This window comes from Trichosurus vulpecula, chromosome 4 (genome assembly GCF_011100635.1).
Source record: "Trichosurus vulpecula isolate mTriVul1 chromosome 4, mTriVul1.pri, whole genome shotgun sequence".
In the NCBI taxonomy this organism is placed as follows: Eukaryota; Metazoa; Chordata; class Mammalia; order Diprotodontia; family Phalangeridae; genus Trichosurus; species Trichosurus vulpecula.
In genome coordinates, this window is record NC_050576.1 from 182,580,010 (window position 1) to 182,595,970 (window position 15,961).

The 15,961-nt window shown below is 49.0% G+C and overlaps 3 protein-coding genes across 3 annotated transcripts in view; 2 read left to right on the forward strand and 1 right to left on the reverse strand.

Moving 5' to 3' along the window:
• The window catches only part of ZNF385C (zinc finger protein 385C), a 37,863-nt gene extending 32,818 nt beyond the window's left edge, over positions 1-5,045 (forward strand). The window contains exons 3-8 of the mRNA XM_036753830.1: positions 375-485; positions 1,972-2,137; positions 2,351-2,641; positions 3,380-3,576; positions 4,059-4,172; positions 4,806-5,045. Of these exons, the coding sequence (XP_036609725.1) occupies positions 375-485; positions 1,972-2,137; positions 2,351-2,641; positions 3,380-3,576; positions 4,059-4,172; positions 4,806-5,036 (1,110 nt within the window). The 3' untranslated portion in view covers positions 5,037-5,045. The remainder of the gene's footprint in view (positions 1-374; positions 486-1,971; positions 2,138-2,350; positions 2,642-3,379; positions 3,577-4,058; positions 4,173-4,805) is intronic.
• On the reverse strand, positions 82-13,966 carry NKIRAS2 (NFKB inhibitor interacting Ras like 2). The gene is made up of 4 exons (XM_036753831.1): positions 13,678-13,966; positions 12,493-12,622; positions 10,860-11,101; positions 82-8,018 (listed from the first exon to the last, which is right to left on the reverse strand). The coding sequence occupies exons 2-4, from the start codon at positions 12,584-12,586 to the stop codon at positions 7,779-7,781; spliced, it is 576 nt and encodes a 191-aa protein (XP_036609726.1). The 5' UTR covers positions 12,587-12,622; positions 13,678-13,966; the 3' UTR covers positions 82-7,778.
• Positions 13,967-15,297: 1,331 nt separating this feature from the next.
• The window catches only part of DNAJC7 (DnaJ heat shock protein family (Hsp40) member C7), a 29,592-nt gene continuing 28,928 nt past the window's right edge, over positions 15,298-15,961 (forward strand). Inside the window, exon 1 of the mRNA XM_036757102.1 lies at positions 15,298-15,711. Within this exon, the coding sequence (XP_036612997.1) occupies positions 15,404-15,711 (308 nt within the window). The 5' untranslated portion in view covers positions 15,298-15,403. The remainder of the gene's footprint in view (positions 15,712-15,961) is intronic.

The following is a 15,961-nucleotide window of genomic DNA, read 5'->3' on the forward strand; positions in this document are numbered from 1 at the left end:
AACCTGTTTTCTAATACTTACTGGTTCTTTTTTTGTGTGTCTGAAACAGAGGAAGACGTGGAAGAGGTAGCAGGCGAGATCAATGCTGTAATCACGACAGTTTATTTCCCTAAATCACAGACTTGTGAAAGGTGACCTTGGTCATTCTACTTCCATGCAGGGTGACCTCCTCAACCCCCTCAGACTAATATAGACAGGAGTCCTTCCAGGGCTTAGCTTTTCAGGAAGGTGGAGGCCACTGTTGGCTTTGTTTCTCTCTATTCCTGTGTAGTTCACCCACAGTGGTTCAGTGCCTTCCTACTTAACCCTCTCCCAACTAGGGAGAGGGCAGGGCTCATAATTGCTATTCTCTCTCACCCCACCTCACCTCACAGATGGACCCAGTCCAGAAAGCAGTAATCAGTCACACTTTTGGAGTCCCCTCCCCTATAAAGAAGAAGCTGTTTATCTCCTGTAACATCTGCCACTTGAGGTTCAACTCTTCGGTGAGCTAAGTGGAGGGAGAGGGAGAAGGTCTAATGAATGGGGAACTGTCAGTGGGAATGGCAGGAGTGTGCAGAAGAAAACTGGGAACCAGACTTGATATACTGGGAGGAAGGGGAAAGGTGAGGAAATGACCCAGATACTTGGAAAGAATGCTGAACATGGGGTCAGAAAAGGTAGGTTTGAATCCTGGCTCTGCCACTCACTTCAAGTCACTTCATTTCTCTGGGTCTCAATTTTCTTAACTATAAAATGAAGGGACTAGTCTAGATGGCCTTTAACATCTAGCTCTAAATCTGTCATGTTATGATCGTTGTTATCTGGAGTAATCTCCTGCCTTCCTAAATTTTCTCTCCATTTCTCCACTCTCCTTATGCTGCTTTCTCCCCTCACCCCATCCTACCTTGCCCACATCCTTCCCTACTCCTCTATCTTTCACTTCTCCTGTCATCCTTTATTCCCTTACTCCCCTGTCCCTTCACACCCCTCATCTCCTGTGGAGAAAGGCCTAATTTCCATCTATTTTCCTGCCTATGTTGACAATCAGGGGAAGTACTCTCAAGGAATTGAGAGTCTAGTAGGGGGTTCTGGGACATATGCTAAAAGAGGCATAATAGAAAGCTGAAAGTAACAGGAACAAAGGAGATATTCAAGTTAAGTGTTTTAAGAAAATTTGAGGAGGGAGAGAGAATGGGTGGGGGTGGGAGTGGGGGCAGGATGGGGAAAACTTCATAGAGGGAAGTAGAAGCTGGGCAGTCTTCAAGAGAGATTTTCAACAGGTTCCATTTCAGGCCTAGTGGTTATTTATATCAGTGCACACAGAAAGGATATTAGGTTGGGGAGTAAAGAATATATAGTGGATCAAATGCTGAAGGTAGTAAGAGCTGGGTTCAGATTCCACTTCTGACCCTTGCTAGATGAGTGACCCTGGGCAAGTAATTTAACTTCAGATGTTGCATCTGTAAAAGGGGTATGATAGCAACTGGCTTCTCGGTGATATGTGAGGCTCAAATGAGATAAGAGCTTTGTAAATCTTAAAGCACTTTGTAAGTGTGACCTATTATAACCATTACCATGTAAAATAATAATAACAGCCAACATTGACATATCACTTTAAGGTTTACAAAGTTCTTTACATATCTCATCTCACTTGATCCTCACAATTCTATGAGGTGGGTGCTATTATTATCTTTATTTCACAGTTGGAGAAACCGAGGCAGACAGAAGTGACTTGCCCAGGGTCATTCAGCTGCTGAGTGTTTGAGACAACATTTGAATTCAGTTCTTCACGACTCTAAGTCCAGCCATCTATTTACCGAATCACTCAAATGACTCATTAATAATAAAGCTAGAAATGTATATTGGTGCCAGATCGTGGAGGGCTTTATTGAACCTTACACCACCTTCTATATGGTTGGTGCTCAATAATTGGGTGATGAATGTGTAAACGAATGAACAGTGCCCTCGTGCCCTGCTGCTCTCTTCTAGAACCAGGCTGAAGCTCATTACAAAGGTCACAAACATGCGAGAAAGGTCAAGGCTGTGGAGGCTGCCAAGAGTAAGCAGAGGACTTATACTCCAGCCCGGGAGAGAGCCACTGTTCCACCCAGCACCCCGCCTGAGAGCAGAGCTCTTGGAGAACCCCAGAACAAGGGTATAGTAGTGTGTGCTTATTCCTCATCTGCCCTCTCCCCTCCCCATCTGGCCTGGTCAAATAATTGGGACTGGGCATTTCTACTCATTTTGCCATTTAATGAATACAGTGTAAAGGGTGATAGAATAACATGCAAATGAAGGTCTCTAAGGAGATGAGGGAGGAGCAGGGTCTGTGCCTCAGGCCCTTGACCTGTGGCCTCTGTCTCATCAGCTCCCTTGGCACCCTCTTCTGGATCCCCTCTAGTTCTGCTGAAGACTTTGGACTCCTCTCCCAGGGAGTCGGCTGGCCTGGACCTCTCCGATGCCTCTTCTTCTTCGTCCTCTTCCCCTTCCTGTTCCCCCTCATCCCCAGGGCCAGGGGCCGAAATGCCTGGTACTAGAATGGGGGCAGGGGCAGGAAACAGTGTGGGTACAGACAACCGGAATGAGAAGGGCCCTCTCTACTGCCCTACCTGTAAGGTTACTGTCAACTCAGCCTCACAGCTCCAGGCCCATAACACAGGTCAGTTCTTGGAAGGGGTGGGGCATGGCAAGGGAGGGAGAAGGGGAGTGAAGAAGGTAGGGTGCAAAAGAGAGAAAGGGGGAAAAATCTATACTTTTTACCCTTCTCGGGGGCCAGGGAGTGGGAAAGGCATAGTAGCTTTGATCCTCTGATTGCCCAGTGCCCTTCTATCTGGGGGCTGGGAGCCTTTCTGTGTGCCTAGGTAGCCCTGGGAAAGTTTATCTCCTAGGCCTACCTCCAATCTCTGGAGGCAAATGATCTAGGAAGAGAGAGGACAAGGGACAGAAGGCTTCTATGACTCTAGAATTGGGGTTTTCAACTTGGGGTTCTCTTTGGGGGGGGAGGTATCTATAGACAGATTTCAGGGAATCTGAATTTGGACGGGAAAAAATTACATCTTGATTTTCACTAACCTCTAACTGAAATTTAGCCCTTTCTCCCAATTATGAACGAAAGCAATGAACCATTATTTTGAAATGGGCTCTATAGAGGAGGCAAAGGACAAGGAAAGTAAGACTGCATGAAGGTGCTAGGAATCGGGGATGTGTATCTGTATGTAATGAGAGAGGCTGAGAAAAAGCTTCAATCACAAGGCAGACAATGCTCATCCAGCTTAGGTGGGCTTGATGAACAGAATATCCTGGAGGCTGAGGGATGGCCTTCAGGTTGGAGGGACTATATACCTTTGTCCCACTATTCCCATCATTGGCCTCTGATGGGATCTCTCTCCCCTCATAGGAGCCAAGCACAAGTGGATGGTGGATGGTCATCGAGGAGTTCCTCGAAGAGGCCGAGGCCGAATTATGCCTCGTGGAGGGGCCAGGCACAAGGCTAAGCGTGTGGCAGGAGCCCCAGGTGGCAAGCCGGGGCCAAGCCCTTCTTTCCACTGTGCCCTCTGTCAGCTCCATGTCAACTCTGAGACCCAACTCAAGCAGGTGGGAGAAGGAAAGATATAGGAAGGGTGCAGAGGTGGGGAACCTGCAGCCTAGAGGCCACATGTGGCCCTCTAGGTCCTCAAGTGCAGCCCTTTGACTGAATCCAAACTTCATAGAACAAATCCCCATAATAAAAGGATTTGTTCTGTAAAACTTGGCCACATGTTTCCCACCCCCGGAGAGGTTGGGGTTGGGGTGGCCAGAGGGGGAGATGGGAGGTTGATGGGAGCATGAGCCAGATAGGAGTGTACAGAGCTATGAGGGGTGAATAGGAAGATGCAGAGGAGGGTTGAATGATGGTGGATGACTGCTAAGGGAAGAGTATTACCCTTGGGGAAGGGAAAAAAGAGTGGGTAGGCAACATCGGGGAGATTTAGCTCTTACCTTCCCTCAGTTCTTCCTTATCATAAATCACAAGGGTAAGGAAGCCTATTTGGGAGACCTGCCTCAACTGACGCCCTATTTGTGTCCATATCTTTTAGCACATGAGCAGCCGGAGACACAAAGACAGGCTGGCAGGGAAACCCCTGAAGGCTAAGGTCAGTCAGCATAGCAAGCTACAGAAACACGGGGCGCTGGCTGTGAGTATCCTCAAGGTACCTGTCACCAAATGTTGGAAGTCCCAACCCACAAATCCTGGGGACAGGAAGACTGGGTGGGCAGCTCTGAGCCAGGCAAAGCCAAAAGGAATGAGGTGGTGGTAGCTTTTTGTGGGGGTGGATGGGAAGGGATAGTGTCCGGGAGAGACATTAGGAGGTAGCTATGAGAACACTTGACTAGAGATGAGCTTTTATGGGTGCAGCAGGAAGGAAGCAAACCCCTTTCCTGAGCCTGCCCTGGGAAGGGAAGATGAATTTGGCCTTTTGTTGTCTTGGGCTGTGCCCAGGAATTTCCGGCAGGTGGGATGGAGCACTAGCTTTGAGGGCATGCGAATGAGGGGTGGGTGTATGTTTGGGTGAGGGTCCCCTGGAAACAATCCCTAGCCACCATCTTCCCTTTCTCACCCCTTTTAATTCCTGAGGTTTCCCATCTCCACCCCCAGACAGGAAGACAGGTGATGGAGAAGAAGTTTGGTTCATGTGCTTATAGGAGAGGGGGCAGGAGGAAGGAGGGGAAAATGAGGTTGGGAAGCATGTTTTCATGTAGCCCAATCTAGGGAGGAAGGATGGAAGACAGGTGGGATTGGGTAGTTTCTTGCAGTAATAAACTCTTTATATCTTTTTCTGTAGTCTAAACTGGCCTTGCAGAAACAACTTACCAAGACCCTGGCAGCCCGATTCCTACCCAGCCCCCTTCCTACCGCTGCAGTATGCACCCTTCCAGGGCCCTTGGCTCTCCGGCCAGCCCCAGCTGCTGCTACCACTCTCTTCCCAGCCCCGATGCTGGGGCCTGCACTGTTTCGATCACCAGCAGCAGCTGTCCGCCCAGCTACTGGGCCCATTGTTTTTGCTCCATACTGATCCTCCCTGGGGGAGGCAAAGCTAACTCCCCCACACTCCTGCCTCCTGTCTCCATGGCCATGGAGCAATGTCTCTTTACAACGAGTGGTCTCCTTTGGGGTAAGACAAAGCCCATCTTTAGTCAGCATCATCTCCCTCTCTGCAAGAGGTGGACGAGACGGCCTCTAAGGTTTCTTCTAACTCTAAATCTGACCTTAAGCCTAATACTTCCAGTTCATGCAAGGTAACCACCCTCTGCCATTATGGGGGTGAGGAACCAGGCATCTGTATCAGTCATCCATTCCCTGCAGTTATGGTGGCCCTATAGTCTACAGCCAAGGTCTCCTCAGCCCCAGGCACTAACAGATCCCCAACAATCTATGCAAAATCTCCAAAGCCAGCTCCATGGTGTTGTCACTTTTCAAGGGAAATAGGAGGGAGGCAAATCTGGTTGTCCACCTACCCCAGTTCCTGCAATGTGGGTGACTGGAGGGTTCCCAACCCCTTAATTCTTAGCATCTTAGCTTTGCCAAGTATGTTTCTCCAGGGCCCAAAGGCAAGGGACAAGTTTATGACCTGTACTTCCTTATTTTGGGGGATGTCTTCCACCAAAAGGACCTCTCCACTCCAGGCATTTAATTCTTTGGGGGACCACAGAAAGGAGATATTGGGGAAGACAGGGTTGGGGCAGTATTCCCCTTAGGGAAAATGTGGACTTGGGGGAAGAGAACTATAATGGGAAAAAAAAAAGGGAAGGACCTTTCCAAGTCTGGGGAGTGCTAAGGTAGGGAAGGGAGGAGACTGCTTCATTCTCAGATGGATTTGTTAATGTAATGGGGGTGAATGAGGAGAGGTGAGCTGGTGGGAATGGTAGTCCATTCTATGGCTTTACTATAAAAAAAGTCTAGTCTGCATCAGCCAGACCACTTTCTATCCTAGACTTAGCCCTAAGCCAGAGCCCTGCTCTGCTCTCTTTCAGGATGCATGCCTGGCCAATGTCTGCGCCTTCTCAGCACCTTCTGTTCTCCCTGCATCTTTTAAACCTTAGAGAAATAACAGGCATTCTCCCCGTCTTCCCTTCCCCCCCATTCTATTCCAGTGCACTTTAGCCTCCCTCCCTCAAAAAAGCCATTCCTTCTCCTTCACATCTCAGACCACAGCACTCTCCAAATCGACCTAGGCTGTAAAATTGGAGTAGTGGGACCCAGTCCGATCCAAGATTTCTAACAATTGTTTTCAAGATATCCCCTGCCCTACCTCCTGGGACTTGGCCAGTACCCTCCACCTATCTATTTTTCCTTCAGATGTTTCCAGTGGGAGAAAACAAGAAAAGGGGAGGGGGGGGGAATTTTTTTAATCATAAACTATTGGGGCTTTATTATGTCAAACTCATCAATAAAAGAGTCTGGAGTTTAGTGGTGTATTTGTGTTAACCTCTGCCCCACAAAATCCCCTGTTCCGTCTTCCCCCATGTTGGGGAAGATGGTATATATGCTCTGGGCATGGGCAAGGAGGCTGTGAAAGTACCCCAAGGTGATTTTTTTTATCTGAATACATGTCTTCATGTGGGGAAAGGGGTGCCTGATGTTGGCAGGAGTACATAATACATTATAGAATGTCACATACATTCATGAACATATACTAAGTGGATGATCAGCCACTGATAGGCTTCTGCTGGTCTGCTTTGTCCTACCAGACCCCATGAGCTATGAGGGAGAGGTGCCATATATATCCTTCATTATGGGAGGTAGGGATAGTTACAGATGCAGTATAGGTTGTTATTAACCTTAAAAAAAAAACCCAGAGCAGGGGAAAGGGTGGGCTTTAAGAAGCCATAAATCTATCCCCCAGGATAGGAGGAGAGTCAGCAAACTGGACCTGTCAGTAGCAGTCTGGATTACTGGACAAGCTGTCCCCTGTACCATAAGGGCCCTCTAAGCAGCTAACATGGATGGTGTGCTCCTGCCCCCTGGTGGCTGAAGGTCAAGTGGAGCACTTGAATAGGTGAAGACAACTAGAGACCTGGAAAGGCAAAGGAGTCTAAAAGGAAGGTGTTTAGAAATCATTGAGTCTTGACTCTTTCATCTTTATAGGGGAGGAAGTTGAGGCCCAGAAAGGAAATGTACTTGTCCCAAATCACCTTGCCAGTAAGTGAAGAGAGTTGAGACTGGACCCTACCCCCCACCATGGAAGGTCCTTCATACTACATCATGGCCATACTCCCTGGGCAGGACAAAATAGAAAAAGCCGGAGGGTCTTACTTAACTCAGTGAGAAGTTTCTGTTTCTCCAGTGGCTTGGGTTCTTCTTACGGGAAGGACACAAGTGAACTGGAGACATCTCCTGAGATAGGGAGGACTTCCTTCCCCTTCCCTCCCATGCCAGTCTATCTCTGATTGGTTATCTTTTCCCAAGGGCCATGACTTGGAGTTCTTGGAGGCCTTTTCCAGGGGACCACAATCAACTGGCTATCTCCTGCCCTCAAACTGGATTTCAGCCCAATAGCAAAAGTACAGGGGTGAGGGGGAGTGATGTGGTGGCTGTGGAGTAACATGCACTATTTGGACTCCTCTCCAAGGAAGAGAAGCAGTGGAGTAAGATGAGACTGTAGCCCTCTGCCAGGCTGACTTCAGGAAGCCCATCTTATTCTGCCCCCCGCCCCATTTCCCCAATTACCTGAAACCCCAAGGAGTTGGTGGGGAGGACAGGATTGGGATAGGGTGGGGCTGAGGGACAGGGTGGGTGGAATGAGAGAAGGGAAGCCTCAGCCATCCAAGGAGCCACTGCCCTTGTTTTTACGGCTGAGTGGGAAGGCCGACTTGCTCTGAGGCTGAGTCATCTTGCTGGCCAAGTAGACAAAGGGCTCAAGGAGAGAGCGGCGGTCAGCCACAGACACTTCCCACAGTTTCACCTTCTCCACCTTGGCCCAGTGCTGGGCCACATCAGGGTCCACTCGACGCTGCTCCTGAAGGTCACATTTGTTGCCAAGGACCACAATGGTGACCTGGGAAGGGAGTGGGGAAATGGGCAGAGTGAAGACTGTGTTCATGTAGGAACAGCTGGCCTTAGTAGTACATAGCACCCGGAGCCAGGAAAACCTGGGTTCAAATGTTGTTTCAGATGCTTTACTAGCTGTATTATAGGTAAGTCACTTAACCTCTCTCCACCTCAGTTTAAAGTGGGGATAATAACCCTATTTTAGAGGTTGAGATAATGTAAAACCTTTTGCAAATTTTAAAAGCACCCTACATGACTGACTACGCAAATGTTAGTTACTGCTTCTTAAGGGGTTGTATAATGAGCAGATGTTCCAATAAATTGCGATTCTATCTCTCCCTGCATTTGCAGTCTAGATGATCAAAATGTTTATAGCAGCATATTTTTTGTGTGGAACCAAAGGACTGGAAACAAAGTCAATGCTCACCAATTAGGGCAGGGCTGTCCAACCTTAGGTTTTTATTGAAACAACAGACAATATATTTTGATTTGCCATTTTAGTGAGAGCTCTGGGGTAGCTCAGCTACATTTACTAAAGCATTTATGTAAATTTCTATGCTTGTAGGAGGGCCACATTTTGGACAGCCCTGAATTAGAGAATAGCTAAACAGACTGGTACGTGAAATTACTGTGCTATAAGAAATGACAAACATGACAGAGAAGCCTAGAAAGACTTACATGAACTGATGCAAAGGAAAGTAAGCAAAACCAGGAAAGCAATACACACAATGACTATAACAATGTAAATGGCAAATGGCAGTTAGGTGGCACAGCAGATAAGAGTGCCAGACTTAAAGTCAGAAAAATGAATGTTACAAAATTATAAAGAACAAACTTGTCCCCAAAGAACAGACAGGAGAAGGTATGGCTCAACTCCTTTGCAGTTGAGGGTCCACAAGTATGGAACACTGCATGTAATATCAGATATATTCATCAGTTTGATTTTTTTCTCCCTTTCTTTTTGTTATAAAGGCTAGCTCTCTGGGAAGGGGGAAGGAGAGGGATACAGGGGAAATCTAGGTGATGTACAAACTAAACATAGCAATAAAAATCTATTTTTTAAAAGTCTAGGTGATGGATTTGGGATATTTTTCTTTTTTCCTCTCTATCTCTGTTCTAAAACCTGGTCCAGCTTCAAGCAGTCCTATGCCATATTCTACAGTCCTACTATCTGAGCATTTCAAATGGTCCTAAGCACTTGTTTATAGTACCTTCTGACTGACCTTATGCTTCCCTTCCCCCCCCCTCGTCCCTTGTACACAATTGTACACAATTCTCTCTGCTGATTGTCAGCTAATCCTCAATAATGTAATCAGTAAGGTCCCCGATGAGAGCAGTTAGGTGGTACAGTAGATGGAGTGCCAGACCTGAAGTCAGGAAGACCTGAGTTCAAATCTAGCCTCAGACACTTACTAGCTGTATGACTCTGGGCAAATCACTTAACCCTGTTTGCCTCAGTTTTCTCATCTGAGCTGGAGAATAGCAAACCACTCCAGTATCTTTGCCCAAAAAAAGCCAAATAGGGTCACAAAGAGTCAGACACGACCAACCAAACAACAACAAAGATCCCTGATGCTCTCAGTTTCAACTTAAAGATATTTATGTGTGACTTCACTCCCCACCCTCCTTTTAGGAAGCCTTTGAATCTTAAAGAGGGACCTAAAGTGAAGAAAAAGCAATGAAGCCCATATGTGAAATGGCAGTCAGGTTAATACTTTCTCTTTCCCTCTACGTAGTGGCTTACAGAGAGAGCTTTGCATGGGACACTTGACCCCACTGGGAGGTCTAAGGGAGCACTGCCCTAGGTACCTCTGCCGCGTGCCCCCCATGAAGTAATGCTGGCCTCCTATTGTATAGTAGGTGGCCCTTTGACAACACTCTGCCAATGACCACATCTCTCCTCCACTAACCCCTAGGGTCTCCCCACAGCAGCCCTGCCCTGCGTACCTCCTTTTTTATTTCATTTTGTTTTTAATTTATGGAATAAAACAAGCATTTCCATAACACAGCATGATAAAAAGTTTGCACATGAAACTGCAAATCTATTATGTGCAACTTGATATTCTTTTTAAATAAATAATATCATGTAAATTTCTTTTTTTCCTCTTTTTCTTCCCTCCCCGCACCCCACCCAGCTCTAGAGATGGCTATCATTAGACACAAATAGGCATATGTGTGTAAAATTATCCTATACATACTTCTATTTGTCAGTTCTTTCTCTGGATGTGGACAGTGTCTTTCTTCATATGTCCTTTATTTTCAATTGTGTATTTATAATAGTCAAAATGACTTAGTCACTCAAGTTCATTCCGAAAACAATATTGCTGTCACTGTATATAATGTTCTCTTGGCTTTGCTCACTGAGCTCTTCACTATTTCATGCAAATCTTTCCATGCTTTCTAAAAACAGTGAATTCATCATTTCTCACAGCACAGTAGCGTCCATCACATATACCATTCCCCAATTGATGGGAATCCCTTCAATTTTCACTTCTTGGCCACCACAAAGAGAGCTGCTATAAACATTCTATTCACATTCAAATTTATAATTACTATTTGTGAATTTCCCTCAGCCTTATTTTTAATCACTATTTTCTTTCTCAGCCTCCCTTTTTATCCAATCCCAGTTATCTTATCTTCTTCCCCCACCCTCCTACTCCCCATCCCACCCACCCCACCAAGACTACCCTTTCCACCCTCCCAATTCAATCCACACACCCCTCCCAAAGTCCCTTCCCAATCTGGTCCCCCAGTTTTCAAATGTCATCAGTATTCTGAAAACTGTCCTCATTACTAAGGTAGTTTGAAAGACTGGGACTGAGTTGTGTAAAGATGGGGTGATTCTCACCTCCTTCTTGTCCTTCGATTTATCAATCTCTTTCTTGAGCAGTTCAACTCTCTGGAAGGACTCTCGGCTGTTAGTGCTATAGACGAGGACATAGCCGTCTGTACAGGAGAAACAGTGCCTGGGAAGTTCTGCCCCATCTCGAAGGCCCCTCGTGTCATAGAACCTCACCTGCTCCCGCACACCTCGGTCAGTCTCAATTGAACCCACATAGATGTCTTCCTGGGTTTCAATCATCTCAGAACCTGGAAGAGGACAAGTTTATTTGTTTTTTTGGGAGGGATGACGGATAGGAGTAAAATTGGGTATTTGTAAGAGCCCAACCAGGGGCTTTCCTCAAGCTGGGGGTGAGGGGTACAGGCTCTGGAAGCCCCTTTGAACTCTCCTTGAATCTTTTCACTTGATCTGGCCTTCCCCTGACCTGAGTCTATAGGCCTTTCATAATCACAAGGCCCAAATCTCTAGGTAGCTCTTAACCCAGCCTAGCCCTACATTGTCCAGGCTACTTCCCACCCTAGATCCTATCAAAATGTCTATGCCCAAATCAGTTACCTTTAAACTAGCCTAGCCCTACATTGTTATCTCCAGGTAGCCTTCAGCTACTTCCCACACTTAATCCCATTCTCTAGGTCCCTTTGAGATCCTCTCCTCCTCAAGACTCTCCCTAAACCTCTCCTCCCATCACCCCAGGACCACCCTAGATCCCTCCCACAGCCTTTCTATGTATGTCTCATCCTGCCTGCATAAAGGTGCTCAGATTCAATCTGGTTCAGTGGATTGAATCTGGCCTGCTTGTGAAAACACGAAAGCTTCACAAATGGTGAGATTTCTTAAGACTTTACCCAGTATGAAGACTCTTTAATAAACTTTGTTTTTCTTTGACTGTAAGTCAAATTCATTTGAGCAGACCTGGCATGGTGGTATTTTGGGGTCTCAAGCACCCCTAGAAACCTCAACATATGGTTCCCTAACCTAATCAGGGACACTTAGGTGTGAGAAAGGGTAAAAAAGTAGGGGTTGGGGGTGCTGCTCAAATTGAACCCACATAGATGTGTGTGGTAAGATATCAAAGTGTGTGGTAAGAATTAGGGAATCACTAAAATCATGTTAGTGCACTCTGATATTAAATTAGTGATAGGGACTGGGCCTGTGATTTCATTGGAATAGGGAACTCTCAGGTGAGGAAACCACCTCTACCAATTTCAGTCTGATGTACTTCTCTGCAACCCAAATCTTAGAAAGTTGCCCAGAGCATTAAAAGGTTAAGTAAGTTACCCAAGGTCATACTATATGTCAGAGGTGAGAGTGAACCCAGGACTTCCTGGCTCTAGGTCAGCTCTCGTGTCAATTCTGACATGCCATAATGCCTCCTGACACACAATTAGCAATGTGCAAATACCCTATTTAAAGCTTTTCTTTCTGTACCATTTCTTAAACCTCTGACCCCATTGTGAGGGCTCTCTCCAGTCCTGGAGGGTTGATTCCATATGGGATGATGTCGACTTGTCTTATGTGCTTACTACATGCATGGAACTGGTCCTTGGCCTGCGCATGTGTGTGAAGTAGAGATCTAACTCCCCCTTCCCATCTCCATTGTTCTCCCCGATCACTCCCCTTCCCAAATCCCAGCGCTTACCTACTACATGGTTACCATACAACAGCTGTTCTAGGATGGAGGTCTTCCCCACCGATGCCTGGCCACACACCACCACTTTGCAGCTCTTCCCCATGGACAGACCTCCACTTTGGGGAGGAGACAGGCTACACTGAGATGGAGAACAGGGAAGAGAAGGAGGAGAGACAGCAGGGGAGGGACGATCAGAAGGGGATGCCTTGAGAACCCAAGCTCTGAATTTGACACAATCGCTGGGGATTAGGACCCTTCAAAACATTGGTATGATGGGTTTGTAGGTGGGAAGAAGTGGAGAAGTGAGGGCTACTGTAACCCCTAGGGATAGATCCCTCTCTCTGCATACTGGGATATAGAAGGGACCATCTGCTAAGGCCACAATATTGATAGATCTCTGCCCTCATCTTCCATCTGATATAAAAGAAAAAATGATCCCAAGCTCAATGGTCTGGCTGGGCCAGACTGATTGAGGCCTTGGCAGATGTTAGGGTTTAGCCCAAGAAAGGAATGCTCTCCTGAAGAACCACTCCACCTTGCTCCTTAGAGCCTGCCAAACCAGCAATGAAGAGCAAGGGCATTGAGAGAAGCAAGTCAAGCTTAAAAAAGCCAAAGCTGAAAGGATTGGAGGGGACTTTGAGTATGTGTGTTGGGGGATTGCAGGAGGGAGACTGGTGGTGATAAGTCATTTTGCTGCTGAGATACAACATGGTTAAACTCAGAGAGAGGCTCTCAGACATAGGAAAGGGGTCCGTGGACAGAGAGAGAAAGACCAGAGGCAGATTCCTAGACAAAGAAGAGTCCCATAGAGGTGGCTTCTAAGGTACTTCTAAATCAATGACCCCATAGTGGAACCAGAGAGACCCCCCCCAAAGACGAAAATCTAGGCAAAGAGATCAAAGGGGAAGAGAACCCCGGGGCAGAATCATGAGTTTATTTGGGGAGTGTCTTGTTGGAGCTGAGCAGCAGACCGTGGTCAAGGCCCAGAAGGGAAACCCAACTGGCCAAGCAGAGCCTCTGTCCTGTTCTGTGCCTCCCATTATTGCCTTGCCAGGGCAGGGGGTGGGAGGGAGTGGTGGCTGCTCTCTGTGCCCCTTTTGTCCCTGTGCTCTGTGGTACTGGGATGCTGTAGCCACCCCTCCACCCAGAATGCCCAGGGCACCTTGGAGTAAGCTAAGAACAGAGGCTACCTACCTACTGGGGGGGTCTCTCCTGGGGTAAAAGTCCCTGAGTGCAGCAGCAGCTGATGCCGACAGAAGCGACTTCCTACTTCCTTCCTTGGCCTCCCAGTCATCTCCACCCTCCTGCATCCGGTACCGGCAAGAGAAGCCCGAGCAAGCAAATGGATGCTAAAGAAGCAACACAGCTCCCTCTAGAGCCATGGGGCCAGGAATGAGGTGGAAGTCATCCAGACCAAGCTGTGATTGAGGGGACCAAAGATCTTTTCCCACTAGGGCAGTGACGCTGAGGATTTTTTTTTTTCCTAAAAGGGAAGGGAAACGATGGTCAACAAATTTCCGGGGTTCTTAAGACCAAAAGGGTAAGAGTGAGAGTCTGGTACCAGTCTGGAGGCCCCGGTAACCGCAAGGTCAAGAATATGGGGCAGTGGGTGCACTAGATCTCCCATTCCCCCTAACTTGTCTGTAGAACTGTACAAGATGATTAGGATTCACTCATCTATTCAACCAAGCATTTATTAAATACCTATTGTTGGGTACCCACTATTAAATACCCCCAGAAGGAAGTATGGAGGAAAAAAAAAGAAATCGTTGCTGCTCTGGAGAAGCATAAAGTCTATCAAAGGTTGAGGAACAGTAGGTACACTGTATATACAAAGTAATTTCTGGGTGGAGAGTACCAGTAACTAGAGGGGTGTGGGGAATCAGGGTAGGTGTTGTCTAGGAGGTGACACCTGAGTTGAAACTTAAATCAGAACTTCTACAAGGATCCTAGATTTTAGAGCTGGAAGGGAAATTGGATGGAGAGTTCACCTAGGCCAACTCCATCTTTTTGCAAAACTTTAGACACAAAGGTCACACAGGGGATTTGGTAGCAAAACTAGTACTCAGCCCTGGTCTTTCCAAAGTTCTTTCCACATTCCACTCCATAATGTGGTTCAGTTCATTGAACACTGAACTCACTGAATTAATTCAGTTGGATGTTGGACAACCAATGCCCTATATGATCAGTCAACTAGCATCTATTAAAAGGCCTACTATGCACAGGCTAAGCACTGGGGACCTACAGAAATGGAAACGAACAGCCAATCCCTGCTCACCAGGAGCTCATAGTCTAGGCATCCCTGTCCTCCAGTACTTTACAGTTTGGGGGCCAGGGGCAACATCGGTCGGGCACTTGGATTTACAGGGCTGCCCCGTGGATGACTGCCCAGTGTCAGGGTGGTGTAGACTGGGTGGGAGCAGCCGCTGGGATGGGAGTTTACTGTGGAACAGGGGCGTGGGGGCCTGGGCCTGGCTCCCTCGGCCCGGCGGGTCCCCCATAAACCAAAGGTGGCATCCCCGGGTTAGTGCTGAGGTGGCACTCCCGGGCGGCCCACATGAAAGGCTGCCCATAAAACAGGTCGGAGCATCATGAGGGGGAGGCTCCCGCCGCGCTTGGGGATCCCGGGCGGGGATGAAAGGCGCGGGCCGCGTTCCCCCGGCTTGGCTGGGCAGGGCTCCGAGGGCCACCCTCCCCCAGCACGCCGGCCGGCCGCCCGCCGGACTCCCGGGGCCGCTCCAGTTCCCCCAGTCTCCCGCACTGTGCCCAGCGAGAAGAACGCGAAGGCGTCGCTATGACGACAGGGCCCTCGGAACCCTGAGACGGGGCCGGGTCTCGAGGGCCAGCGCGCGGCCGCGCCGGCGACAGGCACGGAGCCCCCCTCCACACCCCCGCACGCTCTTCCAAGCTGGCTCCCCCGATGAGCCGGGGCCGCCTGTGGGCCCGCACTCCGGCTCCGGCGCCCAGACGGGGCCCCGCGCCGCTCTGGCAGCCCGCGCGCCCGCCAGCCGGCCGGCGAGCCCGAGACGGCCTCTCTGGGCGCGCCCAGACCGCCGCGGCGGCGCCACTCGTTGCTCCTGCGCCCGGAAGTGCTCTTTACCGCCCGCCCCCCACCCGGCTCCCTGGCCCTGGCGGTAAGATGGCGGCGGCCGCGGAGTGCGATGTGGTAATGGCGGCGGCGGCGGCCGAACCCGAGCCCGAGCTGCCGGATGACGAGGAAACCAGGAGGTAACGGGGACCCCGGTGGGCTCCGGGGAAGGGGCGGGAGCGGGCCCCGGCCTCTGGAGTGGGAAGACCGTCACCGCCACCCCCCCCAGCCCGACTGGGCCTTGTCCCCGCGCGCGGCTGGAGCCCCCCGGGGCTGGGGAGGGGGACGCGGGAGTGATGATCAGGGCTGCTGTGACCACCCCCCCCTCCAGGCAGCGCCCCCACCGAGACACCTCTCAAGGCCGGGGCCTAGGCCGGAGGTGTTAGGGAG